We start from the raw sequence: 24,805 nt of genomic DNA on the forward strand, positions 1-24,805 counted from the left end.
AGAGTGAGGTCTAGCCCGGGTATCCTCTAAACAACAACGCATATTGTACAGTGATGTTATCCATCTAAACAGCAGCAACCGCAGGTCCCTTGCCCTCCTTCTTGACACTCTTCCACTGCAGACCCAGGCAGGCAACAAAAGCGGCCGCAGCACATGCAACGGTGACGTAGTACGTGTGTCTCAGACCAACCATGTACGACTCCAGAACCGCGTCAATCGCGTCCGCACGCCCCATCTGGGTCAAGATGCTGCGGACCTGGTCGGCGCCGGCGTTGATGAAGATGGATGGGTCGAGATCGGGGACGCGGGTGGCGACCCCGTTGACAAGCCCGGTCTGGAACAGACTCTGAGCGACGGCAATCATGATGGCGCCGCCAAATGACTGGAAGAACTGGACGACGGCCGTCGCGACGGGGACGTCTTCGAGAGGGAGCACGGTCTGGACGACGAGGACGCCGATCTGGAAGCCCGCGCCAATGCCGAGGCCCGCGAGGACCTGGTAGCCGAACCACTCGCGCATGGGGGTGTCGAGGTCGAAGGTCGTGATGAGGCCGGAGCCGACGGTGAAGAGCACGAGCGAGGGCAGGATGATGGCGCTGTAGTAGCCGATGACGGAGATGAGCGCTCCGCTGGCCATACTGGCGACGACGGTCGCCAGCAGGAGGGGCAGGATCTTGATGCCCGCCTGGACGGCGCTAACGCCCTGGATTGCCTGGAAATAGAGGGCTACATCTGTCAGTGGTTGAAGCGGACAGACCGTGGACACAACTTACATAGGTAGTAGATGAGAGGGAAGAAGGCGGCGCCAAAGAAGCAGGCGAACAGCATGGCGCAGACAACGTTGCGGTTCTTGAAGAGATAGGGGGGCAGAGTGCCCTTGTCTCCCTGCCACAGCTGGATTCCGACGAAGATGATGATCATGAGACCGAATCCGACAAAGAGGCCAATGATTTTGGCACTCTTCCAGGGGTACTCGGTCCCTCCCCACTGCAAAGCAAGAAGCAAGCAGACGATCGCGGGGATGAAGATGGCTGTGCCGATGAGGTCGAGCTGCATAAGGCGTTGAACGAGCGTCTTTCCCTCCGGGTTGTTCTTGCGGCTCAAGTGAAGCAAGAAGAAGACGAAGACCATGGCGATGCCGCCAATCGGGAGGTTGATGTAGAAGCCTGCGTTGACGGTCAGTTGCACGCTCTCTAGCAAACAATCGGCAAGAAATGAGACTTACACCACCGCCAAGTCGCCTTTTCTGTGAATACGCCTCCAAGCAATGGTCCAGCGACAGACGCAATACCCCACATGCCGCCAATCAAACCAAAGGCAAGAGGTCGCTTCTCCAGGGGCATCGTGTAGCTGAGGATGACAATGGAACCCGAGAACAAGCCGGCCGTGCCAATGCCGGCGACGGCACGCCCAATAATGAAGGCTGTCGAATTCGGTGCCAGGGCGCAGACCAGGGAACCAATCTCGAACACGGCAATGGCGGCGATGTAGATGTACTTGACGCTGAACAGCTTATAGACGGTACCGTACATTGGCTGGAGGGCGGTGGTGGTCAGCAGGTAAGCCGAGCCGTACCAGCCAATGTCCTTGACGCTGCCATATTCCGAGGTGATGGCGCCGAGAGCTGGTGCGATGATGGTCTGGTCCAGGGCGACAAGGAAGACGGCGAGGCAGAGGGCAATGATGATAAGAATGAGCTTCAGGCCGTGTGGGTATTCGACCTCATCCTCGCTGGACTGGTGGGTTGAGGGTGCCTTTGTATCGGCAGCGTTGAGGTCGTGGGCAGGCTTCTCGGTGAGGATCGAGGGGTCGGCAGAGGTGGTCTCGCCGAGTCTGTCGTCGCGATGCTTCGTATCCATGTTGACGAAGCTTCCCAGTAGCGATAGAAGGTGGGAAGGCAGCTGTCTCTGAGGAAAGGGTGTGAAGGTCAAAGGGGGGGATCACTTATAAGTCGAGACAAGGTTGAAAGGACCTTGGCGGGATCTACCTTATCGGCTTGTAAAAGGAAACTTCAACCCTGAAAGATGATACAGAAAGAACGGACGAAAGCAAAAATGAATGACGGCGGGAAGCGGGCGTACTTAACGACCTCGGGCGGTCCCCTACATTGCATCTCAGATCGTGAAATTTCCCAAGTGCAACATCCCATCGGGTAGCAGCGCGGACCACCACCGACCATGACCAGGCCCCATCCCGATCTGGACGTGTTTGCAAGCCACAGGGATGGTGGGGGATGGTCCAGGCTGCCGACTCACAAAGCACGAGTACATGAAGCCAAGGGCCAACTAGCCCATTAGCATGAGCTTGTCTGCGTTTGGGTGGGTGGAAAGTGCCAAAGGGCGGACGAGGGTACGGACAGAAATTGAGGGCCACGCAGGGGTCAGTATCGGATGGAAAAGAAAAATCTGCCCGATTGTCCAGATGGATGATGATGACTACATGACCGTCGCCGCAGCTACGAGCATATTCTGTTACGTGCCAGTGGGATGCTCCAGCTGCAACGTGGGCCGGGGCATGTCTGAGTAGTCCGGGGGCCCATGGATCACACGAAAGAAGATTTACGAATGCTGCAGCGGTGGGCAATTCATCATACGGAGTAGAGCGAGTGAATCTTCGGGAGTTCCAGCCATGTGGTAGTGGGCCGGTAGCGAGGTTAGTCAGACCGCAGGGAAAGGAGCAAGCAATGGCGGCGGAAAAGCCTAGATGTCGGTCGGGCCCTCTCGGAGGTCGGCGTGTAAACATGTCCGACTGACACGGCGCCGTCTCCGGTGATTGGCTGGCTCCATCGCCCTTCGGCCCTCGCACCGCACCTGGTCATTCCACTTTGGGATTTACGACGTCAAGACGCCAAATTGACCAATCCTTCTTTTTTTCAGCTGGGGGAGCACCAAGGGCACTTTGGGGTCCTAGCGGCGGCACCGCAAGCACCTGCTGTGGCTTGCCCTCTCTTTGGTGCAGGACCCCGTCGTGACTCATCGGTGGCCCGATGTACTGCGATCTTTCATGTTTGCGGTGCTGGAATCTATCCGACTGAGACGTCCGTGTTTAGTCATGGTGGCTTGACCGGCCGTCGTCGGACGGCGATGAAAGTGTTGCGAATCCCCATTCCACGTCTTTGGATTTGCATCGTGTCACAAACGTGCGCGTCATATAACGCGGATCGACGCGTTGCTGACGCCCAGTCCACGTCTTCCTACTCTATACTCACACAGCTGTGGCCGAATGCCTCATCGGTAAGATGAGGCTGCGGAGACACCACCACACAGGTCGCGAAACCCTGGGAGAACAGCCTACGATGGCTGCAGGGCCTTCGCAACGTCCGCGTCACCCTGCACTTACACGCGACGTGGCTGACAAAGACTGTCTTGCTCCCATGGCAGCCAGCATCTTAAGCTTATTCACATGGCCACAATGTGTGTGCAAGCAGGATCAGAAGACAAGGTTGATCCCGCCGCCATCCATCAACTTGGGGAAACGCATCTGACCTTCTGACAAGTTCCGCAGAGGCTAGATTGCGAGTCTGGCGTCCGAGCCAGAGACTAGAAGTCAGGAAAAGGTTCCCTCGCTATCCACTTGAAACGGCCCCCGATGGAACGCGACGGCCTGGGATCGACTGATGGACGGGCTTGTTGCTTTTAAGCATTTCGGAGATGGAGAGTCTTACTGTAAAAGAACGTGAGGTGAGTCTTGGGGCCTACGGGCACCAAGGTAAGGTACTTTAAGGCTCATCCCCGCGGCGTTTCGGCGCCGTTTATGGGGACCACCTCCCGTCAGCCAGTGAGCATCGGGACAAGTGCCGCTGTTGAAACAAATCCCCAGTGGAGGGGGCAGAACGGCAGCTCTTCAAGGTTTGAAAGTATCGACGCGGGTTATTTGGGTGAGAAGATACCTGTGCAGGGCAAGCGAGGCAGAGTGCAGGGTGACGCCTGCAACAGAGCCTCAGCGTCACCCGCCAAGGTTCGCTGTAAATGGCCGTGGATGGGCGCCCTATCTAATCTCGGCGCATCCAAACCATGGAACCCTGCACGTCCGCCCGCACCGCATCGTCGGCCGCGTCTATTCGTACGTCTGCTGCGTCTGCGTCTGCACTAAACCAACAACTCTCCAACCTCTGTCCGTAAAGTTGCTGCGTCGACGTCCCCTCGCATGGGCATCTTTTGCCAGTCCGACAGACAATGCCATTTGCACATCCACCCATCGCCGATAGCTCCTCAATGACCACGTCGAAGCGATAACCGATAGACGAGAGCCCCCAACCTCACGAACGGTCCACCGTTTGAACCCACCTGCCGCCGGATATCATTCCCCATCGGTCGAGAGCCTGGCCTCCCGACCTCCATTTCGCAGCCATGGACCGCGCCATGATGATGAGGGACATGGAGTACGATGAGAGCGCCATCATGGAGGATGACAGGGACGCCGAGCCTCCCGCCATCGCGGGGACCCCTCAGCGCCTCATACTCGGCCGTTCGCCCTTGTCCAAGACGCGCTCCATGTCCGACGGCGGCACCCCGTCGAAGCTCTCGCCCTCTCCGCACATCGCCGAACGCAACACGTCCAAAGATGATAGCCACATCGGGAACACCGCCGCCGCCGCGTCCGTGGCGCCTCCCGTCACTCCCCACCGGTCCGAGTTTCCTCTCCGCGGCCTGTCACTGCAGATGCCTGCCAACTCCCCGTCCTCCTCTTCCGCCGGCTTCACGAAACCCGCGCCGCTGTCGCCAAAGCTCGACCACTCCCAGATTTACGCGAGCCCGACAAACATACTCCCGCGTCGCTCACGCGGCCTCGACTTCTCCCGTGCCGCGACGAGCCTCCACCACTCAACCCTCGCCGAGTCCTCTCCCGACTCATCGCCCACCATCGGAGGCAGAGGAATGAACATACCTGGGAGGAGAAGCAACGACTACGGACAGGCTGAGCAGACGACGAACTCGCTGTGGTCCATGATGGGCAACCACGAGCGCATGACCGTGTCGAGCTCTCTCGGAAGCGCCCACCCGCTCGGGTCGGACTCTTCCTCGTCTTCAGACGACGACGATTTGATGGACGAGGACATGGACGAACCGTACATTGGTACGCCACAGGCCAACAAGTCCATCACCCCAATCGGTACTCAGGCTCCCAACGCGCCCTGGATGGGATCCCCGGCCATGAACAGCCTGATGAGCTTTCAGCAGAGACAACGGGCAAGGAAACAGCCCAAAAAGAAGTACAAGCCGCCGCTCGGTCTTGGGTTTAGTCCCGCAACCGTTGCCGGTCTATCAAAGTCGCCGCCGAGCAATGGGCCCAAGGACATGTCTGCTCACAACCGGAGGGAAAGCATAAGCTGGCAGGCGAACCAACTGCATATATCCGGCAGTGAGGAGGAGCGGGGAGATAACATTGACCACCTCCTGACCACACCCAGCCGCGACGGGCAGCGACCAACCATTATGAAACGCGTGGTCACCCGTCGCGCAAATCTTTTGGTGAGTTGGCTTTCATCCAGTCTGACTTATGCGTACTGACTATGTGTGTAGCCCAAAACAAAGAACTTTGCTCGTATCAGAGCAGCTCTGTTCGAGGAAGGCGCGCCTGTTGAGACGGAGACCCGGCGCGAAGCCGAAGTCGTGCGACAAGTGCGTGAGAGCGACGTGGACCTCGAGCCGCCCCGTCAACAAACGGCGCCGGCCACGACTCACTCATCACCAAACCTCGGCACCCAGGAGCCGATGCTGGACGACATCCCCGAGAGCATGATCACCGACTCTGCACTGAACCTTTCAGGCAGCTTCAAGCAGCAGGCACTGAAGAACTCGAAGGGCACCAAGTTCTGGGACACATTCTCAGAAGCCAGCAGCGCCGGCACGCGTACGACACCACCCCCGCCCAGCGGACTCCCCCGGGGCTCCTCCTCGGGCATCAGCGAGGATATATCCATGGACTCGCCCTCTCTCGGGCCGACCGCCGGCTTCGCTATGGCCGCCAGCAGCGGCGAGTCCCAGAAAGGCGACACACCCCTCCTGGCACAAGGGCCGCAGCCGGCGCCGAGCGCGGCCGAGATCACGCGCCGCATCAACAGCAAGCGCAGGAGAGAAGACGACTTTGATCCCGTGAGCTTCAAGCGACGCGCCGTCAGCCCGGGCATGAGCGTGCACAACTCTCCCATCATGCAGAGCCCCATGCAACGGGACGTCGCGCCGTGGGGATCCCGCCCCGGCAGCAACAGCGGCGACCGGGGAGGCTCCGGCGCGCCAAGCGAGTCGGGAAGTCTAGGCGGGACGCCGGGGAGCAACCCCAACGCCAACGGCCGGGTGAACGGCACCAAGGGGCGCGTCGGGTTCCAGGGAATGGTAGACACCAGCGACGGCATGATGCGGATGAGCATCGAGTGACATGGAGCAGTGCAGGGAGGGATTCATGAGCAGTCCTGGTCAGTAGGCGTTTCTAGCAGTTCTTTTTTGGGTCAGGGTTGCATTTGAACAAAAGTACGGTGCAGGCGCATCGGTGGTTATTCAACGGAAGGAACAAGAAATATCCATAGAGCCGTACCCGGCATCACACGGCGGCGCACGAAGTAGGCATATCTAATGACCAGACATTGGTTTTGAACAACTTGATATTTCGTGGTCGTGGTATCTTTTCCCAACGCCTCTGTACGCCTTTAAATGCTCCCAATGGCAACGAAGAAAGTAAAAACAGGTCCCTCCCCTCCTAGACTGCGTGTAATCGCTCACTCCACGCCGACACCCTCCTCCGGGACCCTCAGACTACCCAGCTTGTCATCCAGCCACCTCGCCAGCTCCTCGGCGTGCCGCCTCATGACCACGACACCCGCGGTGTTTACGCTTCCGACACTGCCCAGGCTGGCAGTCGTGATGCCGCCCACGCTCAGCACGCTGTCCACCTCGCTCGGCGACGCGGGCATCTGGCTGGGCGTCGCGCCGCCAGACCTCTCGCCGGTCCCATTGTGTCCGCCGTGCGCCGCCAGACCACCTTGCTGCAGCTGGTGTCCGCCACCGCTGCCCCCTTCCTCCATGTGCTCCGCCAGAGGCCCGATGCACACAAACAGCAGCCCGCACTTGAGCCTCCTGATCACGACGACGCCGGCGGCCAGCTGCACCGTGATTGTCAGCGGCTTCTCCACTGGCGGCGAGGAGGCTGCGGACGGGGAGGAGTGCGAGGTGGGCAGGGCGTCGGGGATGTCCGGGGCCGTGGAGCCGTGCAGGGCGAAGAGCGAGGAGGCGACGGTCGACTGGGTGCGGAGGAGGGCGACGGGGTGCGGCGAGGCGTGGGCGAGCAGGCGGCCTGAGGGGGTCGCGAGCAGGGCCGTGTGCAGGTGGGCGTTGAGGTTGGCGGAGAGGAAGGTTGTTAGGCGTTTTGTTAGGAGGAGCGGGGGTGTTGGTTGGTTGAAGGACATCTTGGGCCGTTCGTTTGTGTGTGTTATCGCGTGTTCGAAGTGGGTGGTGGTGATGGCTTCGGATCTGTGAGAGGTTTGGTGCCCGACGGTGGGCTGACGGGCGATGTTTGGTGCGCTTCCGACTTGGGCGGTTGGGTCGTCGCGCGTCGTTGGGCTTTGGGCTGTAGTTTGCTGGTATCAGTCGAGCTGAGGTAACAGTTGGGTGTCGGAGAATCTCGAGCTCGAGCTGTAGCTGGCGGACGTGGCGGGTTGAGGTCGAGATTTGATCCACCGGGCAGTCGGAATCGGAGCTGTGCCAGCAGCCTCCAGTGTTCGTGCACCCAGGCAAATTTGGGCTGTGGCGGGGCACACGCCCGACAGCTGCAGCATCATGGAAGAGGTACGTACCGCCCCGGCGGCGGTGGTAGTGTGGCACGTGGGAACGGAGGCCCTGTCAGCGGACATCACGGCCCTGGCTGTATTTTAAGAACATTTTTAGTGCTCGGCGTCTACTGCGGGCTACTGCGCTCTACGGTGGTCATGCCGTCCCGTGATGCATTGGACGAACTAGGACGAGCGGGAGGAGCTGAGGTGCACTGAGTCATCCTGCGCTTGAAGCGACTACATGGGTATTTGTTTAAAGTTCATTTGCAGACTGAAATAACACGCAGTAAAGCAAAACCCATCACGCCAGGTTACGCCTTCGAACCGTTCAACAAGAGGAAGCGTCTGCGGAGGTCGTCCATGACGTCCACGTACTCCCGCCCGTCCTCCGTCTTCAACCGCCACTCGCAGTACAGCTTCTGGACCTCGTCGCAGAGCGTCCGCGACTCGGCAGCCGGGCTGACCAGGTCGTAGTCCAGGAGAAGCCGCACGGCGAGCTTGAGGTGCTGAGAGTATCCGACTTGCATGAGCGTCTCGTCGATGTGGACGTCTGCGCGCTCGTCGCACTGGTGAGGGCACTCGCAGCCCCGGAAGTTGACGTGCTCGCAGCCGCGGCCGACGTGCCGGTTGGTCCCGATGCATTGGATGTCCTGGCATCGGCGGATGTGCACGCAGTCGCAGGTGTCGCACCCGTCGAGCGAGGGGAGGGGGAAGCCGAGCATCATGCGGAAGAGGACGGCGCCGAGGGCCCAGTGGTCGTCGCTGATGGTGTACAGGCGTTTGGCCTGCAGGTGTCAGTTGCCAAAGTCTTCAGGCCAGGAGTGATGAGCTTACCAGGTCGCCTTTCATGATGTATTCTCTCCACTGCTTCTTCATCTCGGGCAAGCTCATGTACTCGTCATCAAAGGGCGCCACGGCCCGTCCATCGGAGTTGGGAAAAGGCTTGCGGTCATCGTTGGTCTTCCTATTGCGACGCGCCGGGGCACCAGACACATACGCAGTGCCAAACTTGCCCAGCTTGCAGACGCCGTACGTCTCGTCGCCGCGCGGGTGCTGGAAGAAGACAGCCTTGCCGTTGATACCGCGGTGAAGAATGGGCATCCAATCCAAGTCTTGATGCTCCCAGTGCCCTTGGCCCGTAATCCAGTCAATCTCCTGGCGACAGCCGTCGTGGAGCCAGACGAGAGCGCGCATGATGGACGTCAGGACGTGCCAGCAGAGCGACTCGGGCATGTGGCAGCCGGGCTCTTTCTCGAACGTCCGGTCCGCGAAGAGGAGCTCCAGCGTGCCGGCATCGCAAATGTCCCAGACGAGGTAGTCTTCGGTGGCGTCCACCCGCGAGTGGAAGGGCTTCTGGCGTAGGTAGCCCGCCAGCGAGATGATGTTTTCGTGGTTGAAGATGTGTGCAATGTTGCGCCCGATGTTGCAGTCGTACAGTAGGTCCATCAGGCCCTTGACCTCACGCTGTCTCTTGGTGGTGAATCCGGCTGCGTATTTCCCGGCGTCATAGTATTCGTCAAAGTCGTCGACCTTGCGGGCGACGAACTCCTCGCCATCGGCATATCCCAGGTGCTGTGCGAGCCTCCTCGCCAGCCAGATGTTGCCCTGGACTTTCTTGACGAGCTGGAAGGTCGGCTGGGGATGGTCTGGATCGTCCATTGCGGCTTGTTACGTTGGATCGATGAAGACGGGCATCGCGGGTTTGGGGATCGAACCGTGGACATATATCATCTTCGTGTGATCATTGTGATGATTTGCAATGACGATGTCTTCTTCGCCATGCTGCGATGACTTGAAAGGGCTACATCTGCATCAATGGCTTGTCTCCAATGTCCCAGCCTTGAGAATATCACTATGAATGGGTCATCCAGGCTTCCTGCATCGACACAAAGAGCAGTCAGACATTGTCGTTTGTCGTCCAACGGCTTTCATCTTGGCAGCCCGGAAACGACCACCCTGTGCGCCCCGTCCGTAATTAGTGTCACGACCGTTGGATGCCGCTCTGCAGCCGCAGTACAGGAAACATCCATCAGGAACATCTTGCGGTCGGACGAACTGCGCGGTAGCCGCAATCCCTCAGTCCGTAGCGGCGACCAAAGCCAGAAACATTTCAAGCCTTCACGCCCGACGCGCCGCCACTTGGCGAACGCGCAGACATGGTTTTTCCTAGAAACATTGTATCTACATCGGCCGCGCCGTTCATTGTCGTTTGTCTCAACAAGATTAAACTGACGATAAAGATAGCCGAATGCCCGGGGTAATCCACGTGCCCCCGGGGCGGGAAAATTGGCATTGGCAAAGCGAAATGGCGTCCTTGTCCCGAAGTGGGAGGTGCCCGGTTTTCTCTGGGCCGTGTTGGCCAAGACCTGCCGTCTGATCCGTGGGTGTTTGCGAGGATCCTCCCTTGGCCCTTTGCCCTTTGCGTTGTTTGCGAGGGTTGCGAAGCCCTTCTGAATGTCAGGCTATGCTGGAGAGGGAGGAGGGCGACTGGCAGTGTTGCTATGAATTAGTTCAGCTGAATGACATCGCCGTCCAGGGCTCAATCAATGCGGAGGGGGCGCATAGGCCAAGTCTGAGGTAAAAGAAGCACTTGCGAGGCCAGGTCCCGTCTCCGGGGGTGCTCGACATCATGCATACCGTGGTACGGCCAAGGGGACGGCGTTTCATCGATACTGTCCCGAGGGGAAGCTGAGCAAGTCTGCGGCGAGTTGAGACGGGATTCCCGGCGGGCGCAGATTATCCATTCTGGCTGCAACGAGAGGGACGAGTAAGTTTAACACAGAGACGTCTGAGTTCGACAAGCCACTGGGACAAGTGAGGTGCTCGTGAGAGAGATCTGGACGACGGCCGCCTTTTGGTCGGCCTCGCCCAATTCTCTACCGCGGCGCTTTAGTTTCGAAGAGCTGACGTTGCACTCTGCGGGAGTGGTTAGCGACTGGCCGCGCTCATTCAGGACGGTCGAAACAACGCGGCCAGATGGCCCCCAAGTGCGTGGCGTCCCGCCGCTTCGAGAGGCGCAGGACTTGGGTCAATGGTTGGATGGTTTGGGCGGGCGCGTCCGTTGCGCGGCTGATTGTCAAGGTGAGGCCGCGAACCTGTGGCCGTGTTTAATCTCGAACGGAAGTACCGTCTCGTACAGAGCACTCGTCCAGTGGCAGAGCCTTGCGGCAATACTTTGGAAGGAGTGGTGGACTGGTGGTGCTGCGAGTAAGACGATCCGCTGTTGCTTGGGGGCAGAAACGGCTCTGACAGGCCGACTGATACACTGTCAAGAGGCAGCCCTGGAGCAGGCCAGGGCACTTTGAGGCTAACAGGGGGAACACACGGTGGAACCCCTTATCAACCCTATATGTGACCCCGGCCAATACGGAGCCAGAACTGGACGGGAAATGGGACCTCAAACGCTCTGATGGTGGCGCTATTCCGATTCGGGACGGCCAGGGCACGGTACCTGCGTTAAAGGCCGCGCTTCAGTCGCTGTTGCTCCACATGCGCCTCGGATGCTCGAAACCGCCAAACTGCTCACGTCCGCCCGGCCCTGTCGCTGCGACCTCAACTCGTCGCAATTATTGGATGCTTTTCCAGAAAGGCCCCCCTTTCCTTCCTGTTTAGGCGTCTCTTGTCATGTCTGGTCCCTCTGGGTCCCCAGAAGTCCCTAGGGCCCCCCTCTCGCCGATCCCTCTTGAAGGCCTCCACTCCCGTCTTACTCGCCGCTGGTCACGCTCACGCCAACACTCTTCAGTCTCAGTGCTGCCCGTCTCACACTGGACGGACGCTGACACCTCCCGCATTCCTCTCTCGAGCTTCGCGAAGCAGTCCCATGGCCTCGACAGCAAGCCTCGATTGTCCCATCGACCGTCAACATTCCAGTCTCGCGTGAGAACCTCACCGTCCGCTCATTCTGCGCCATTGTCCCTCGCTCGCGATCGATTCGACGACCGTCCGCTCACTCACCAGTCTCGCTACTGTCCACACTGTATCACGCTGCCCTTTTCGACATTCTGATACTCAGCCTTGCAACCCAGCGTGGCCGATCAAACGCGGATATTCGCCCTACCAGCAATAACGCCCACATCACTTACAACATCAACACCAGCGCCCACGACACCGCCCTTCCTCGCTTTCCCTTGTCGACCAAAGCACTTCGGATAGCCCCGATTGACTGATTGACAGCCGGAGCTGACGTTGTCGTCGCGGCTGTTTTCCCTCTCCCTCTTGATCCACCCTCAAACGCCCGGTCGCTCGACTATGCCTTCCTGACGACCCGCGGTCCGAACTCTTGTCTCGCAAAGTCAGCCCTTCGACCCTTGGGCCCACATTCCGTTCTCCCTCTCGTTCAACTTCTCGTCCATTTACCCTTTCACTCGTCCAGTCTCTTGCGTCGACTGGTTTTTCTCCTAGCCCGTCAACACGAAAGCACAGTCGATTACTTCGCGGGCGAGTAACGACGTGTGCAGGCGGCAGGCCCGGATTTACGGTATCACACTCACTCACGACGCCGTTTCCTTTTTTCCCTTCTTCTTTTCGACTCGACTGTGTCGAAATTTATCGGTCTCTTTTTTCCCCGTCATCAAAATCCGCTTTTAGTTCAAGATGGGGTGCCTCAACCATCGCCGGAAGGGCATCCAGTACAAGGCGGAACAGAAGTGGGATTACATCGTAAGTGCGACCGTGGTCGACGAATGGGTAACCGTTCTAACCAATCGCAGTCTCTGAACGACTTCCGGTCGCGAGGATGCCTCACCCCGTTCGCCTACTTTTACCTCTGGCTCATGCTGCTCATCTCGGTCGCTGTTTACGGTGTTGATATGTTCACGGCCGTCAACCTGCTCGCCTTCGACAAGTGGTCATCCGAAATCGATCCCGCCATCGACTTTAAGATATCGAAGTGGATCTTTTCCGTCTCCATCATCGCCTCCTTTGTCAACCTCGCCTTTGAGCAGTTCCGGGCTATGCGTGTAATGAAGCGAGGAAACGTTGCTGAATGCTACCTGGACAACATCGCCGTCCGATTGGAGAGTACTCGCATGGGCAAGGGGCAGGGATGGCGACGTTTTCTCGTTTTCGCCGAGCTCACAAAGAGCAAGAAGGGAGCCGAGTATATCGCCCTATTCACCTACTTCAGCTTGCAATGTGAGTTGCCCCGGCGCGTCTCATAAGCGCCTCACTGACATTTACAGCTTGGATCCGCGTCATGGTCTGTTCCGGTCCCCGTCAGGTCGTCAACGCCCTGACGCTCAAGTCCGTCTACGACGCCAAGCTTGCCGTTCACGAGGCATCCGTCGAGGGTTCCCTGCTGGGCTTCTTTGAAAAGATTAGGTCTCTTGCCACCGAGGACTACCAGCAGGCCTTGATCCTGTCTGGTATGCTCTTCACCCTCGTCATCTGGGTCTTCTCCGCTCTGTACCTCATCCTGGCTGTCATGTTCTACGTTTTCTTCCTCTGGCACTGGATCCCCAAGGACGACGGTGGCCTGTCCGGATACTGCGAACGCAAGGTCAACAAGGCTCTCACCAAGATCGTCACCGCCAAGGTCAACAAAGCATTCGCCAAACAGGAAGCGGACAGGAAGAAGGCGGAAATGCGGGCGGCCAAGAAGAATGGTGAAAAGATTGCCCCGGAGCGACAGGCCACTCTGCCAACCCTCCCCAACGTGGGCGATCCAGACAAGCTCGCCGAGATGCCCATGTTCGGTCGCAGCGATACCTTCGTAACGCTTCCCCCGTACGAGTCCCGTCCTGGAACCCCCGGCAGCATCGAGCTTGGTGCCATGGATCGAAAGCGGCCCATGCCACCTTCGAGAATGGGCACCACGACGTCGACTGCCAGCTACTCTTCCAGCGCTCCTCTCGTCGGTGGTGCTGCGGACATGGGCTACCAGCGATCAGCATCTCCTGCCCCCTCTCTCCCGCCCTTGGACCTGAACAACTACCCGCCCGTTCGCCCGGGCACCTCGAACTCGCAAAGAAGCTTCCGCCCCGCGCTGTCACATGTGCACACCAACTCGCAAAGTTCGCTACGAAATATCTCGGAGAGCCCCGCAACTTACTCTCCGGATACGATGCCACCCTTCCCGCCTCCTGCCCGAACCAACACTGGTGGCAGCACTAGAAGCTACAACCAGCGGCCTCCTCCCAGGGCCACCTACGACGACTACTCCAGTCAGTCCAACGGCCGAGCCAGCCCTGCGCCGTCGACCTACTCGACACGCTCTGCGGCCCCTCGCGGTCCCGCGATGAACGGCCCGGGATACCAGGCCTACCAGCCGTACAACGCCAACCCCCAACGGAGCGCCACCGGCCCGGTTCCCCCCCGCGGGCCGCCCACTGCTCCCACGCGGAACATGACGGCGCCAGTGCCTGTGCGACCGCAGCAGGACTACTTTGCCCGTCCGGGAACGTCCCAGAGCCAGAGACCTCCACGAAACAACCAGGGCTACGGCGGCTACAACGACGACGTGGAGGCTCAACAGGGCCCGCGGTACTAGGGTTCATAGAGGAGCATTGGGTTCGGTTCAAATCAGCATTTTCTTTTCATAATGTCTTTATGATTCCTGGGCGTCCACTTTTTGCAGTTGTCACAGGACGCCTCCATCTTTCGCGAACGGGTTTACAGCCATTCTACCTATCCAGCCCCCCTCGGGCTTGGCAGACTTGGATCAAAGAGCTTGGACCAAGATCTGGATTCGCTTCTTCCTTATGACTACCCATCCTTTCGATACCCCCGACTTTTACTTCTACCCAGTTCTCAGTGTACCATTAGGAAAAGGGCGTATCCCTCGGCGTCAGCAAGGGTCATGTTCACGGCCGGAGGAGAGAGAAAGAATCGCACTTGTACTTTTAGTAAAAAACAACGTTGATGACGATCTGTTGTATGCCTGCCTCCGTGATGACGTCCCCTGGTTAAGGCTGCAGGGTCCCCGGAATGCTGGGGTAAGCAGCGGGGCTGAAACCTTAATAATGTTCAGTGTGGTGTAAGCAACTGCAGAGGGCGGCGCCAGGGGCGTCAGCGACGTTTCGGGGTCCTTTCGACGTGCTCGGCATGGCGTGCTGCGATGTGCGCCCTTTGAGTGCTTGATTTGTCACCGCCATGTCAACTTCAGATCCCGAGCTGACGAGGAAAACATTTCATCAGCCATGCCTGTAGTCATGGAAGGATTATACGAAGGGCGCGCTTGAGCTCAATTGAGGGTCTCAACTAAAAAAGGGTTCCTTCGCAGTCCACGGAAGGGCGACTTTTGATCTTTACGGCACACAACTCGGATGAATTACACTCTTCTGCTCAGCAGCCTGTTTGCATCAAACTTCATCGCACACGATAGCATATTTTTCGGATCATTCACGAGAATGCCGGCCAGGACGATTGATTGGCACGAGGGCGAGCTCGCGGTGCACAACCTCCTCAAAGTCCCCACCCGCCCGAACCCTACGTCCGCGGGGCTGCCGGCGTCCTACGGGTACCGCATCGCCGCGGCGCCGCTGTTGGCCCTCGGCACGCTCGACAACGAGGGCCGCCCGTGGACGACGCTCTGGGGCGGAAACGCGGGGGCTGTCGCGAGGCCTATCGCGGAGGATGTGCTTGGTGTGCGAAGCAAGGTTGACGTTGCGGATGACCCCGTTATAAGAGCCCTGTGGGGGGGCGAGGAGAGGGAGATCAAAGAGGGCGAGGTTGTGCAACCGGGAGGAGGGGAGGGGAAGGTTGTCTCCGGGCTGGCTATTGACTTGAGCACCAGGGATCGGGTAAAGTTTGGTGGGAGAATGGTTGCTGGTGCTGTTACGACTGTCAATCGCAATGGAGGGGGCGAGTTGCAGATTGCGGTCAAGGTTGACGAGAGCCTCGGCAACTGCCCAAAGTATCTCAACAAGAAGGATGTGAGAGAAAGAGAGTCTTTGGTCAAGGGGCGGGTGGAACGGGGACTGCCGTTATCCGAGGATGCCGCCGCCGTGGTGACACGGGCTGATATGGTCTTCCTGTCCAGCGGCACCGGCGAGACCATGGATACAAACCACCGTGGGGGTTCCAAGGGATTCGTTCGGGTGGCGAGCAACGATGACGGGGGCGTGGAGATAATCTACCCGGAATGTGAGTGGCATCCCCCCTGCCCAACGCAGCATCAGAACAACCGCTGACCGCCGTAGTCTCTGGAAACAGGTTATACCAAACTCTGGGCAACTTGAAAGTCAACCCCCGCGTCGGCGTTGCAATCCCAGATTTTGACACGTCTGATGTCCTCTACGTACGTCCCGCCCCCGTCGCAGCTCTGTCTATCGAAGAAGAAACTAACCAATGCAAGATTACGGGAACGGCGTCGATCCTCGTGGGACAGGACGCGGCAGCCTACCTGCCACGCACCAAGCTGGCGATCAAGATCACCGCGTCTTCGGCCGTCTTCGTCAAGTCTGGTCTGCCCTTCACCGGTGCCCCTCTCGAGCCGTCGCCATACAACCCGCCCATTCGCCACTTGCACACCGAGCAACATCAGCCAGCGGCAGTAGCGTCGGCCGCAGGCACTGCGACGCTCTTGTCCCGTGAAATCATCACACCCACCGTCGCGAGGTTCACGTTTGGGCTGGAGCCGGCCGGGCAGTGGGAGCCTGGACAGTACGTCACGCTCGACTTTGCCCCGGAGCTGGACGTGGGATGGAGTCACATGCGCGACGACGAGCCGCAGAGCCTGAACGACGACTACGTGCGGACGTTCACGGTGTCGAACCAGCGCGGGGCGGGGCAAACGGTGGAGATCACGGCGAGGAAGAAGGGGCCCGTGACGGGGTTCCTCTGGAAGTGGAACACGAGGGTGCCGCTGGAGATACCGGTGCTGGGCTTTGGCGGTGAGGAGGCGTTCAGGATGGGGAGGTCGCCAGGTGCTGAAGAAGAGGTCTTCGTTGCGGCGGGCGTGGGGATCACGCCGGTGATGGCTCAGGCGGAGGGGGCACTGCGGTCCGGGGGACGGTTGAAGGTGTTGTGGAGCGTCAAGGGCGAGGACTTGAAGTTTGTCGAGTATGTTCTTAACCGGACTCAGGGGCTTGCTGGAGTTACCAGGCTGTTTGTGACGGGACGATTAAGAGACTCAGAGGAGGGCTTGATCGGGGAGATCAAGGCGGCAGGGGCTTCGGTGGAGAGGAGACGCATAGAACAGGGTGATGTAAAGGAAGCTGCTTCTGGAAAGAGGAAGTACTTTCTATGCACCGGGCCCGCAATGTTGAAGACGCTGAACGAATGGTTGGATGGAGAGGAGGTTGCTTGGGAAGACTTTGCATACTAGACGATTGGCGAGTTGCCCATCCAATAGAAGCTAGACTTTTGTTTGGTTATCAGAAAAGAAACAAAAGAAACATCGCGGTTGCATGGCACCACCGTACCTATTCACGCCAAAGACATGTCCAATGAGAACCTCAATGTCATCGGAACTGGTTCCAGGATTCCAGCTTGAGCCCTTTCTTCATCGAGATGCTGACCAAAAAGCGGATTATGTAATACGCTTTTTCTCGATGCATGTAACCAACCAGCTGGCAGTCCAGATCAACCAGCTGCACCCAGCCGCAGCCACCAATCGCGATCTCTGTCGACAGCCACGATGCCACACGTTTTCTCGATGTGCGTCAGTCTCCAGGATTCCAGATTTCCAGATTTCCATGCTGCCGCATCGATGTTCTTGCATCCCCTCGCACCGGGCATGTGCGGCGCATGCGCCAAGCCCGTCTCGTGTTCTAACCGAACGGTTCGCAGTTGCGTTACTGGCTGCCCCCCCGACGCAGTGGATAGCTCTGAGAGACACCCAAAGGGCCCAGTGTTCGTCGAAACACAGAAACAGGGCTTGGGTTGTGGTTGGTTTGCACGAGGTGGCCGTCGTTTCGCGGGCTTTGAGCATCGTGCGTCGGAGTCAGCCTCAAAGCCGGGAGTGTCTTCGATTGAGCCCCCCATCGCCCGACGTCAATCTATCGATGCTGCCCGTCTGCCTTCTGCTGCTAATGCCGTGGTGCCAGCACATGGCTGCGTCGACGCATCTAACACACACCGGTTGACTCTCGATTCGGTGGGGAATGCTTTACCGATGCCCAGTCCAGGCGCCCATCCAGCCCGGCGGATGCGGAGTGCGGGTTCGGATGCGATGCGATAGGGGACTCCTCTCCGGGGGCCTCTCAATCGGGGCATCACGATCACGCAGAGACGGTCATTCAATGAGGTGATTGAGGCCATTCTTGGGCCGACCCGCATGCTGTCAAAAGTCAACAGACGACGCTGCTGGCTCGCAAAATATGGAGTTATCCACCATCCCTGACATTGTCACGCTGGCTCAACGACTAGATTCACCGTACCCTTGTCTCTCGGCCGATTTTTTTTCAATCGATTCATCAGCACCGAGCAGGCATTACTATGTAGAGGCTAGGTTCTAGGCCCCTTGCCAACCGAAGCGAGAGGGAGTAGGCTGCAACCAGCCTCCGGCAACTCGCCGGATTGCTGGGGGTGGGAATGTGAGCGATCTCGATGTACTAAACACCCATGACACGGACGATTGCTATCAGCACGCACCACGCACCACGCCTGCGGATGGGCATATTCATCATTCACAAGCAGCCATTGTCGAAATTCAATCGTCCCCTTTCCGGCCGGCCGTCCCGATGCTGAAACGCGGACTGGACAAGAATGGATTGTAACTCTGGTCTCTGCTCTACAATGACGATGCAATGGACCCATTTTCAGCTGCGTGACCGACCTCGCGGGCTGTCAGGACAAAGTCTAATATCTACGCCGCACGCCGTGCAACGGGCAGGGGGGCACGGGAGATAGGATGGGCAGGGAATGCCGCGATAGCTGATTCTAAAATCTTCAGAAAAACAGGCCACGCTCGCGGCAGACAGACAACAATCGGCATGGGCAAAAGGGCAAAGTTGGGTAAAATGCGCTTCCAGCAGCCAACCGAGGGACTTTGGGTGGGCTGCAGGGGTCTGTCCAAATCGAGATTGTGGGAAAGCCGTTGCGTCGATCGCCGTGATCGCGGAGCCAAACGCAAATCTGAGCATCGAGGCATCGGATTTCGCTCCGACTCATCACCCACCTCTGTTTTACTGGTGCCCAACACCCACACCGCGTGCGGCGGTCCCCCGTGGGCCACAGGCACTCACTCTGCAACAGCTCCAGCAACCATCAGGCCGGCAGCAGAGAATGCTACCGAGACACGATCCAAGCCACGAACTGACCCTGACATGAGCTTAACACGAGGTCGTCTGCCATCATCCCCGATCGCCGGGACCTCACACCACATCACGGCGATGAGCTGTTAGGCTGCCGTTATGGAACCTTTCAAACGCCGCTTCCATCCAGGCATGACGCTCGTGGCCATCAGTGCTCACCCCGCAGTCCCCTCTCCGGCTCTCCCACGCCATCAACGGCAAACCCCTTGCAGAGCATGCAAAAGTGGATGGACAGCTGGGCGAACCGTCGACATGGGACCCGTCAGGACACCACCGTTGATGTAATGCCCATCGCTCATCGAACAGCTTGTTCCCCCTCTCGGATTGGATGAATAGGCTCTGCTCTCCAGTGGCACCCTGCCCGGCGTCCCGCTCTTTTGGCCCCAAGTCGTGTATTTCTGCGAAGAAAGCTAGGGCGAAGGAGGTTCCTATTAGCCGTCGGACGCTCTTTACCGATCAGCGGGAGACGCAAAGGCAGACGCAGACCCTTACCGCTGGGCCTCCCGTTTACTATCCCCACTCCCACCCTCCCCGATCACTGAGTCTACTGCATCGACTCGCGATCAGCCCAACGACATGAACGATCGCTCCGCTTCCCATGGAACAACGGTATCTGCATTCCCACACCACCAGTGCCCGAATTACCACAAGTACCCGTGTCCTGCCTGGTGCTGTCCTGTCACGCAAGCGCATACGGCCACCTCTTGACATTCTGTAATCAGCCATCATACCCCGTGTTGGCTCTCTCACCCTACACCGTTGCAATCCTCACAACGACCTGTCACCTTTTCCAGTTCTTTTGAGAATTCTATTGCTGGTCTTCCAACCAACAATATCCAGCTTCCTGCCGCCTTCCTGCCAACGCATCCAGCCGCATAATGCAAACCGCCTAATTACCCTGTTACTTCACATCATACTGCCTCGAGGCCCGGCTCCCGCAGCCCGACCCATACGAGACCCTGGACAGTTCGATCGACTTTCACTACCTCATTGCCGCCTTATAATAATTCATCGTGCTGCCGACCTTCATCATGTCTCGTCAGGAGCTTCAATATCCCGCCGCCTACATCCAAGCCGAAACAGAGCGTATTCTGTCATTTCGAGCGCACTACCAAAACCCTAGCACAATGAACCCGTGGGAGTCCTGCGCGTTGCAGGTACGTGGATCGACAATCACGCCAAGCTTTCTTGACTAACTCGCATAGTATCAATTCTCCGAGGAGACGGAACAAAACTCCAAGGGCAAGACGACATCGGGATGGAGACAACCCTCTGCGGCCGCCGACCCCGTCATGTACCCCGGCCTCTACGCGCCTAGTGGATTCGACATGATGAGCATTCTCGTGAGATTCCTCTGTTTCTGCCGCAAGTACCATTGCTAACAGTCCCAGCTCCGCGTTGCCGGCAGACCCAACCCACAAGTGCAACTGGGCGCCATCGACTGTTCCGTTGCCCTGCTTCTCTGCGACCTGGAGCAACCCGACTGCCCCATCGTCTACGCTTCCGAGCACTTCAGCCTACTCACCGGCTACTCCAACAAGGAAATCATGGGCAAGAACTGTCGCTTCCTGCAAGCACCCGGCGGTAAGGTACGGAAGGAATCGTCACGCAAGCACGTCGACAAGTCCACAATCAAGAAGATGAAGAAGGCAGTGGAGGCGAACACCGAGGTTCAGCTCGAGGTACTCAACTTCAAGAAGGACGGCACTCCGTTTGTCAACATCCTCACAATGATCCCCGTCCGGTGGGATTCCCCCGGCTTCAGGTACTCTGTCGGCTTCCAGGTGGAGCGGGAGGACTGAACACCTTTCAATTCTCGTACACCCCGACCGTCCGATCTGATTCGATCGGTCATTCCTATCGTCAACAAAACTTTACGTCAACACACACGGCGACATTACGACATTTTACGAGCGCGGCATCTTGCTATTAGGCATTTACGATACCCAGACACGCATATGAGTTAGAGCTCAGGCATCTCCCGGTTACGACAACTTCTGATTTTTTTTCCTACTCGGCGTCACAAGGAGCGACACAAAAGAGCGATGCATGGATATCGGATCACTATTAGGTGTAAAGGATATCATCCCCCCCGCCTCACTGGAGGTTCATGGGTGGCAGCGTTTTGTTTTACAGACACAAACTCGCAAAGCAAGCATTTGGGAATGGCGTTTGCAGTCCCAGTCGGCATCGGCCTGGACTGGGGTAGGTGTTGGACAGGCATTTTGACGAACTAGCCATGATATTTTGATCATCACGACATGGGATACATAGTACAAAGGCCCAGGCCGTCCACGAATGAACAAGTATTATTTAAGCAGAGACCTGAGCACCTGCATTGTGCCCTCGGACGTACCGAAACGATAGCTCTCTGCGTTGACGACTAGTTCAGCTGGTCAAGCTCCGCCCCCATGTATCCTCCTAAATGCTCCTCTGACGGATTGTCCGCGTCATAACGTACCTGCAAGCAAGCTACGTTCGCCAGACCAGCGCTAGCCAAGCAATAGCCGCAACAAGCTTGACTGTCTCATCGCAACCCCGAATCGCATCTCTTGAGAAGCGACAAAGGATGACTTTCAACTCATCTAGTCCTAAACCATCCATAGCAGTGTCTCACTTGGAGGCGTTCAGTATTACCTAAGCTCACCACACTTCGTCCCATATGATTGGCCGCGAAACTGTATATTCGGAAGTCCGATGGCTTCTGAACGTCAGCTTCCATTGCGGATGTCAATTCCTACAACTAACTAATCGAGAATTGTAAGATCCTGAGTAAACCAAGCAGACAAGATGCCTCTCCGCGGACCCGTACCAGTCAGGTTGTGCAACAAAGAGAACACCGAAAAGCTCGTCCTGGGCCCGATGACTATCTATATATATGAAGACGGCACGAACACGGACAACCGCATCGGGTGCATGACGCTGGGACTGCCGCCTGGGACGTCTGGGCCACCCATGCATTGGCATCGATTCCACGATGAGTGCTTCTTCGTGACCAAAGGTGGGTTGTCATTCGAGATGCAGAGAGAATGAACGCTCACGACTGGTCAAGGTACGATTCGCTTCAAGACGCCAGAGGGCGACCTTGACGCCAAGGAGGGAGAGCTGATGGTCGTTCCGCCGAGAGCAATCCACACGTTTGCCAATCCGTCAGAGACGGAGCCTGCGGAGTTCTTCATGACCTCTACTCCTGGTGAGTTGCTCCCTGTCGGATTATGCGAGAGTGACGCTGACTGAGACAGGGTATTACATGGACTGTGAGTAAGCGTCCCGGGAGACCGACAGGCAAGCTAACTGTACAGATTTCCGAATGATGGGCAAGTCCATCGAGGAGGGGAAGAAGTTGTCGCGGGAGAATACGGCGCACTTGATGGCACTGTTCGGGACGTTCCCGCCGGATGTGGAGTCGGAGCCGTGAGGAGTGTAACTTTAATCGATCGCCGGCTCGATAGTTCAATTCCTTAATCGTAGTGACCTCCTTCTGCCAGAATCAACGACCTCCTCCTTCTTGACCTGCGGGGCTTTGGGTTTTGCCCTGGTTGCTACACCCCGCTGTTTCTTGCTTGGAGCTTCTACAGCCGGCTCTGGAGACTCCTCCTCCTTTACTTTTGCCTTGGAAGGCTTGGCTTTCTTGCTCGGCTTCTCCTCAACCTCCTCCTCCTCCTCCTCTTTTGCCGCCCTCTTTGCCGCCCTCTTCGCCTCTTTCGCCTCCTTTGCGACTGTTACCCGCCCCGTCTTCTTCTGCCTTTCCGGCGCATAACAGCTCGTTCTCCCGCCCACCGTGATGAAAGCCAGCTTCTCCCCATTCGGCAAGACACTAGACACCCCATCACCCTTGCCCTTGCCCCAACGATGATTGAACAGCCAATCGTCAGGAAACTCGTCCGAGTCTCCCAGCTTGTCGACGGCCGTCTGGCACACGTAGCGGATCTTCTCGTACAGTGTTCGGATCTCCGCCTCTCCAAAGTCGTCGCAGTACTGCTCCGGGTGCAGCTTCGCCTGGTACAGCACCTCGTCGGCGACCCAGTTTCCGATGCCGCTGATGTTGGCCTGGTTCAGCAGCAGCGCCTTGACCGGGACGTGCCGGGACTGCATCATCTGCTTGAAGTAGTCCTCCGTGAAGACGTCGACGTCGACGACGGGGTCCGGGCCGTTCTCCTTGAGCGGGGAGTGGTTCCGGATCTCCGCGCCGGGGCAGTCGACGAGTCTGATGCGGCCGAAGCGGCGGGGGTCTGTGAAGGCGGCCCGGACTATGGGGTCGCCCTCTGTTTCGATCCAGAACTTCCAGTATTTGGGGGGCCAGGTGTCCATTTCGCTCTTCTTCATCTTTTTGTAGTAGTTGGTGTAGGCGGTCTTGTCGCCCTTGATGTGGATCCATCCCGACATTCCCAAGTGCATCACGGCGTGAGGTGGCCGGTCAAACGTGATCCTGGACGGGTGAGCCGGATGGCCTATGAAAGGCTGAGCGGGACCTACCAGAAATATTTTCCCTGGCTCCCGACAGACACAACCTTCTTGCCTTTGACGGCCTGTTCGAAGGCTGGTCCGCTCGTCCCGACCTTTCCAAACACATTGGCGTCACCGGGGGCAGAGACTCTGGCAATCTTCTTGCCCAGCAGGTGGCGGCGCAAGAAGTGCACGCACCGAGCAACTACGAGAGTTAATTTCACGTTCCTCACGTTATATGAAAATCAGGCCTCACCTTCAGCAATTTCAGGCATTTTCAACACGCTCTCTCACTTCCGACACTGAGTACCTTACGGACACAGCTCATGACGCGACGACCTCAAAGGGCCCACCGACGCGACAACCTCGCGCAGCACGTGACCTTCAACAGCTCAAGTGGGTCGTGGCCGACCGCGGGCGTCGGATTTTTCCAGCTCTTCCCCACATTGGGCGGCTCAATTTTTCGTCGACCTTTAAAAAAAAAACTCGCGCTTCCTCCCATTCTCACGATCCTTCTTCAACAACAACACCTCCAGCGGCTTCGCAGCCTTGCATGGTCCGGTAAGTCTACGCTCGCGCGCCCGTCGCGCTTTTTTCCTTGCCTCCCAATCTCTTCTGATGACACACCAAACACCGCAAACTAGAGTCTTTGACCACTGGAATGAAAACTCTGTTTTACACGTCAGTCTGATCGACCTTGACAATTTCGCATTGCGTCTCGAGCTCAACATCTTGCAACGACACGACGCTGACTCGACGCAGGCTTATGCAGATTCTTCTGACGCCGGACACATCATGGCTACGTTGCTGTTCTCATATGGCTGATTGCCAAGGTAAGCTCTTGCATTTTCTTCTTCCGCCTCCCTAAGAACCTGATGATTCATTTTTTCGTGCTTTGCACGGTTGGAATTACCGGCTGAAATCCATTGACGATAAAAACTGGCTGTTTCTGACTGTTCTCCCCCTACTGTCTCTTGTTTTGTGCCTCGTGTCGACCTTGACCAGTCGCTAACATGGACACCAGCTTCCCGACAAGGTACATACCAACCACTTCCCCCTCCCTTCATCATCGTATGATGAAATGGCACTGGGCTCCGAGAGTACCCAATGGGGCTCGCTACATGAGCAGACAAGCCACTTTGCGGCAGGCCTAGAAAACCTCGCCCACTGATCCTCGATCCGCACACTCAACTTGTCGGGCCACGACTTTGCGCAGCAGAGGCTGACCAACAACAGTATCAGAAGTCCTGAGCATCGCCTCTGATTCGGATAGCAGTTCCGGTGTTGTCATGGTAGGTCACTTCTTACTTCATCCCCCAGCCTACGTGATGAGTTATTAGATGACGAGTCTGATTTGGGCATCTACCCAATGCGGATAACTTTTATACCTTTCCATTCA

General features: G+C 57.7%; 10 protein-coding genes across 10 annotated transcripts; 5 read left to right on the top strand and 5 right to left on the bottom strand.

The window, feature by feature from the left end:
• Nucleotides 1–64: 64 nt before the first annotated feature.
• GCG54_00002580 (Efflux pump roqT) lies at nt 65–1,859 on the bottom strand (the record flags this gene model as incomplete). The annotated part of the gene is made up of 3 exons (XM_045402669.1): nt 65–732; nt 774–1,166; nt 1,226–1,859. The coding sequence occupies 3 exons, from the start codon at nt 1,857–1,859 to the stop codon at nt 65–67; spliced, it is 1,695 nt and encodes a 564-aa protein (XP_045269287.1).
• Nucleotides 1,860–4,349: 2,490 nt separating this feature from the next.
• GCG54_00002581 (uncharacterized protein) lies at nt 4,350–6,377 on the top strand (the record flags this gene model as incomplete). Its single annotated transcript, XM_045402670.1, has 2 exons — nt 4,350–5,471; nt 5,523–6,377. The coding sequence occupies 2 exons, from the start codon at nt 4,350–4,352 to the stop codon at nt 6,375–6,377; spliced, it is 1,977 nt and encodes a 658-aa protein (XP_045269288.1).
• Nucleotides 6,378–6,715: 338 nt separating this feature from the next.
• GCG54_00002582 (uncharacterized protein) lies at nt 6,716–7,402 on the bottom strand (the record flags this gene model as incomplete). The annotated part of the gene is made up of 1 exon (XM_045402671.1): nt 6,716–7,402. One exon carries the CDS (start codon nt 7,400–7,402, stop codon nt 6,716–6,718), a length of 687 nt encoding a protein of 228 aa, XP_045269289.1.
• Nucleotides 7,403–7,425: 23 nt separating this feature from the next.
• Nucleotides 7,426–7,846, bottom strand: GCG54_00002583 (uncharacterized protein; the record flags this gene model as incomplete). The annotated part of the gene is made up of 2 exons (XM_045402672.1): nt 7,426–7,737; nt 7,790–7,846. The coding sequence occupies 2 exons, from the start codon at nt 7,844–7,846 to the stop codon at nt 7,426–7,428; spliced, it is 369 nt and encodes a 122-aa protein (XP_045269290.1).
• Nucleotides 7,847–8,076: 230 nt separating this feature from the next.
• GCG54_00002584 (uncharacterized protein) lies at nt 8,077–9,424 on the bottom strand (the record flags this gene model as incomplete). The annotated part of the gene is made up of 2 exons (XM_045402673.1): nt 8,077–8,550; nt 8,600–9,424. 2 exons carry the CDS (start codon nt 9,422–9,424, stop codon nt 8,077–8,079), a joined length of 1,299 nt encoding a protein of 432 aa, XP_045269291.1.
• A 2,934-nt stretch (nt 9,425–12,358) lies between these two features.
• GCG54_00002585 (putative vacuolar membrane protein) lies at nt 12,359–14,252 on the top strand (the record flags this gene model as incomplete). The annotated part of the gene is made up of 3 exons (XM_045402674.1): nt 12,359–12,424; nt 12,475–12,898; nt 12,946–14,252. 3 exons carry the CDS (start codon nt 12,359–12,361, stop codon nt 14,250–14,252), a joined length of 1,797 nt encoding a protein of 598 aa, XP_045269292.1.
• An 859-nt stretch (nt 14,253–15,111) lies between these two features.
• Nucleotides 15,112–17,030, top strand: GCG54_00002586 (uncharacterized protein; the record flags this gene model as incomplete). Its single annotated transcript, XM_045402675.1, has 3 exons — nt 15,112–15,847; nt 15,877–16,001; nt 16,059–17,030. 3 exons carry the CDS (start codon nt 15,112–15,114, stop codon nt 17,028–17,030), a joined length of 1,833 nt encoding a protein of 610 aa, XP_045269293.1.
• A 2,961-nt stretch (nt 17,031–19,991) lies between these two features.
• GCG54_00002587 (White collar 1 protein) lies at nt 19,992–20,762 on the top strand (the record flags this gene model as incomplete). The annotated part of the gene is made up of 3 exons (XM_045402676.1): nt 19,992–20,117; nt 20,166–20,303; nt 20,346–20,762. 3 exons carry the CDS (start codon nt 19,992–19,994, stop codon nt 20,760–20,762), a joined length of 681 nt encoding a protein of 226 aa, XP_045269294.1.
• A 988-nt stretch (nt 20,763–21,750) lies between these two features.
• On the top strand, nt 21,751–22,378 carry GCG54_00002588 (uncharacterized protein; the record flags this gene model as incomplete). The annotated part of the gene is made up of 4 exons (XM_045402677.1): nt 21,751–21,961; nt 22,013–22,153; nt 22,203–22,217; nt 22,263–22,378. The coding sequence occupies 4 exons, from the start codon at nt 21,751–21,753 to the stop codon at nt 22,376–22,378; spliced, it is 483 nt and encodes a 160-aa protein (XP_045269295.1).
• Nucleotides 22,379–22,413: 35 nt separating this feature from the next.
• Nucleotides 22,414–23,681, bottom strand: GCG54_00002589 (Formamidopyrimidine-DNA glycosylase; the record flags this gene model as incomplete). The annotated part of the gene is made up of 3 exons (XM_045402678.1): nt 22,414–23,389; nt 23,437–23,611; nt 23,663–23,681. The coding sequence occupies 3 exons, from the start codon at nt 23,679–23,681 to the stop codon at nt 22,414–22,416; spliced, it is 1,170 nt and encodes a 389-aa protein (XP_045269296.1).
• Nucleotides 23,682–24,805: the final 1,124 nt, after the last annotated feature.

Source organism: Colletotrichum gloeosporioides (genome assembly GCF_011800055.1).
Source record: "Colletotrichum gloeosporioides strain Lc1 chromosome Unknown consensus_13, whole genome shotgun sequence".
Taxonomy (NCBI): domain Eukaryota; kingdom Fungi; phylum Ascomycota; class Sordariomycetes; order Glomerellales; family Glomerellaceae; genus Colletotrichum; species Colletotrichum gloeosporioides.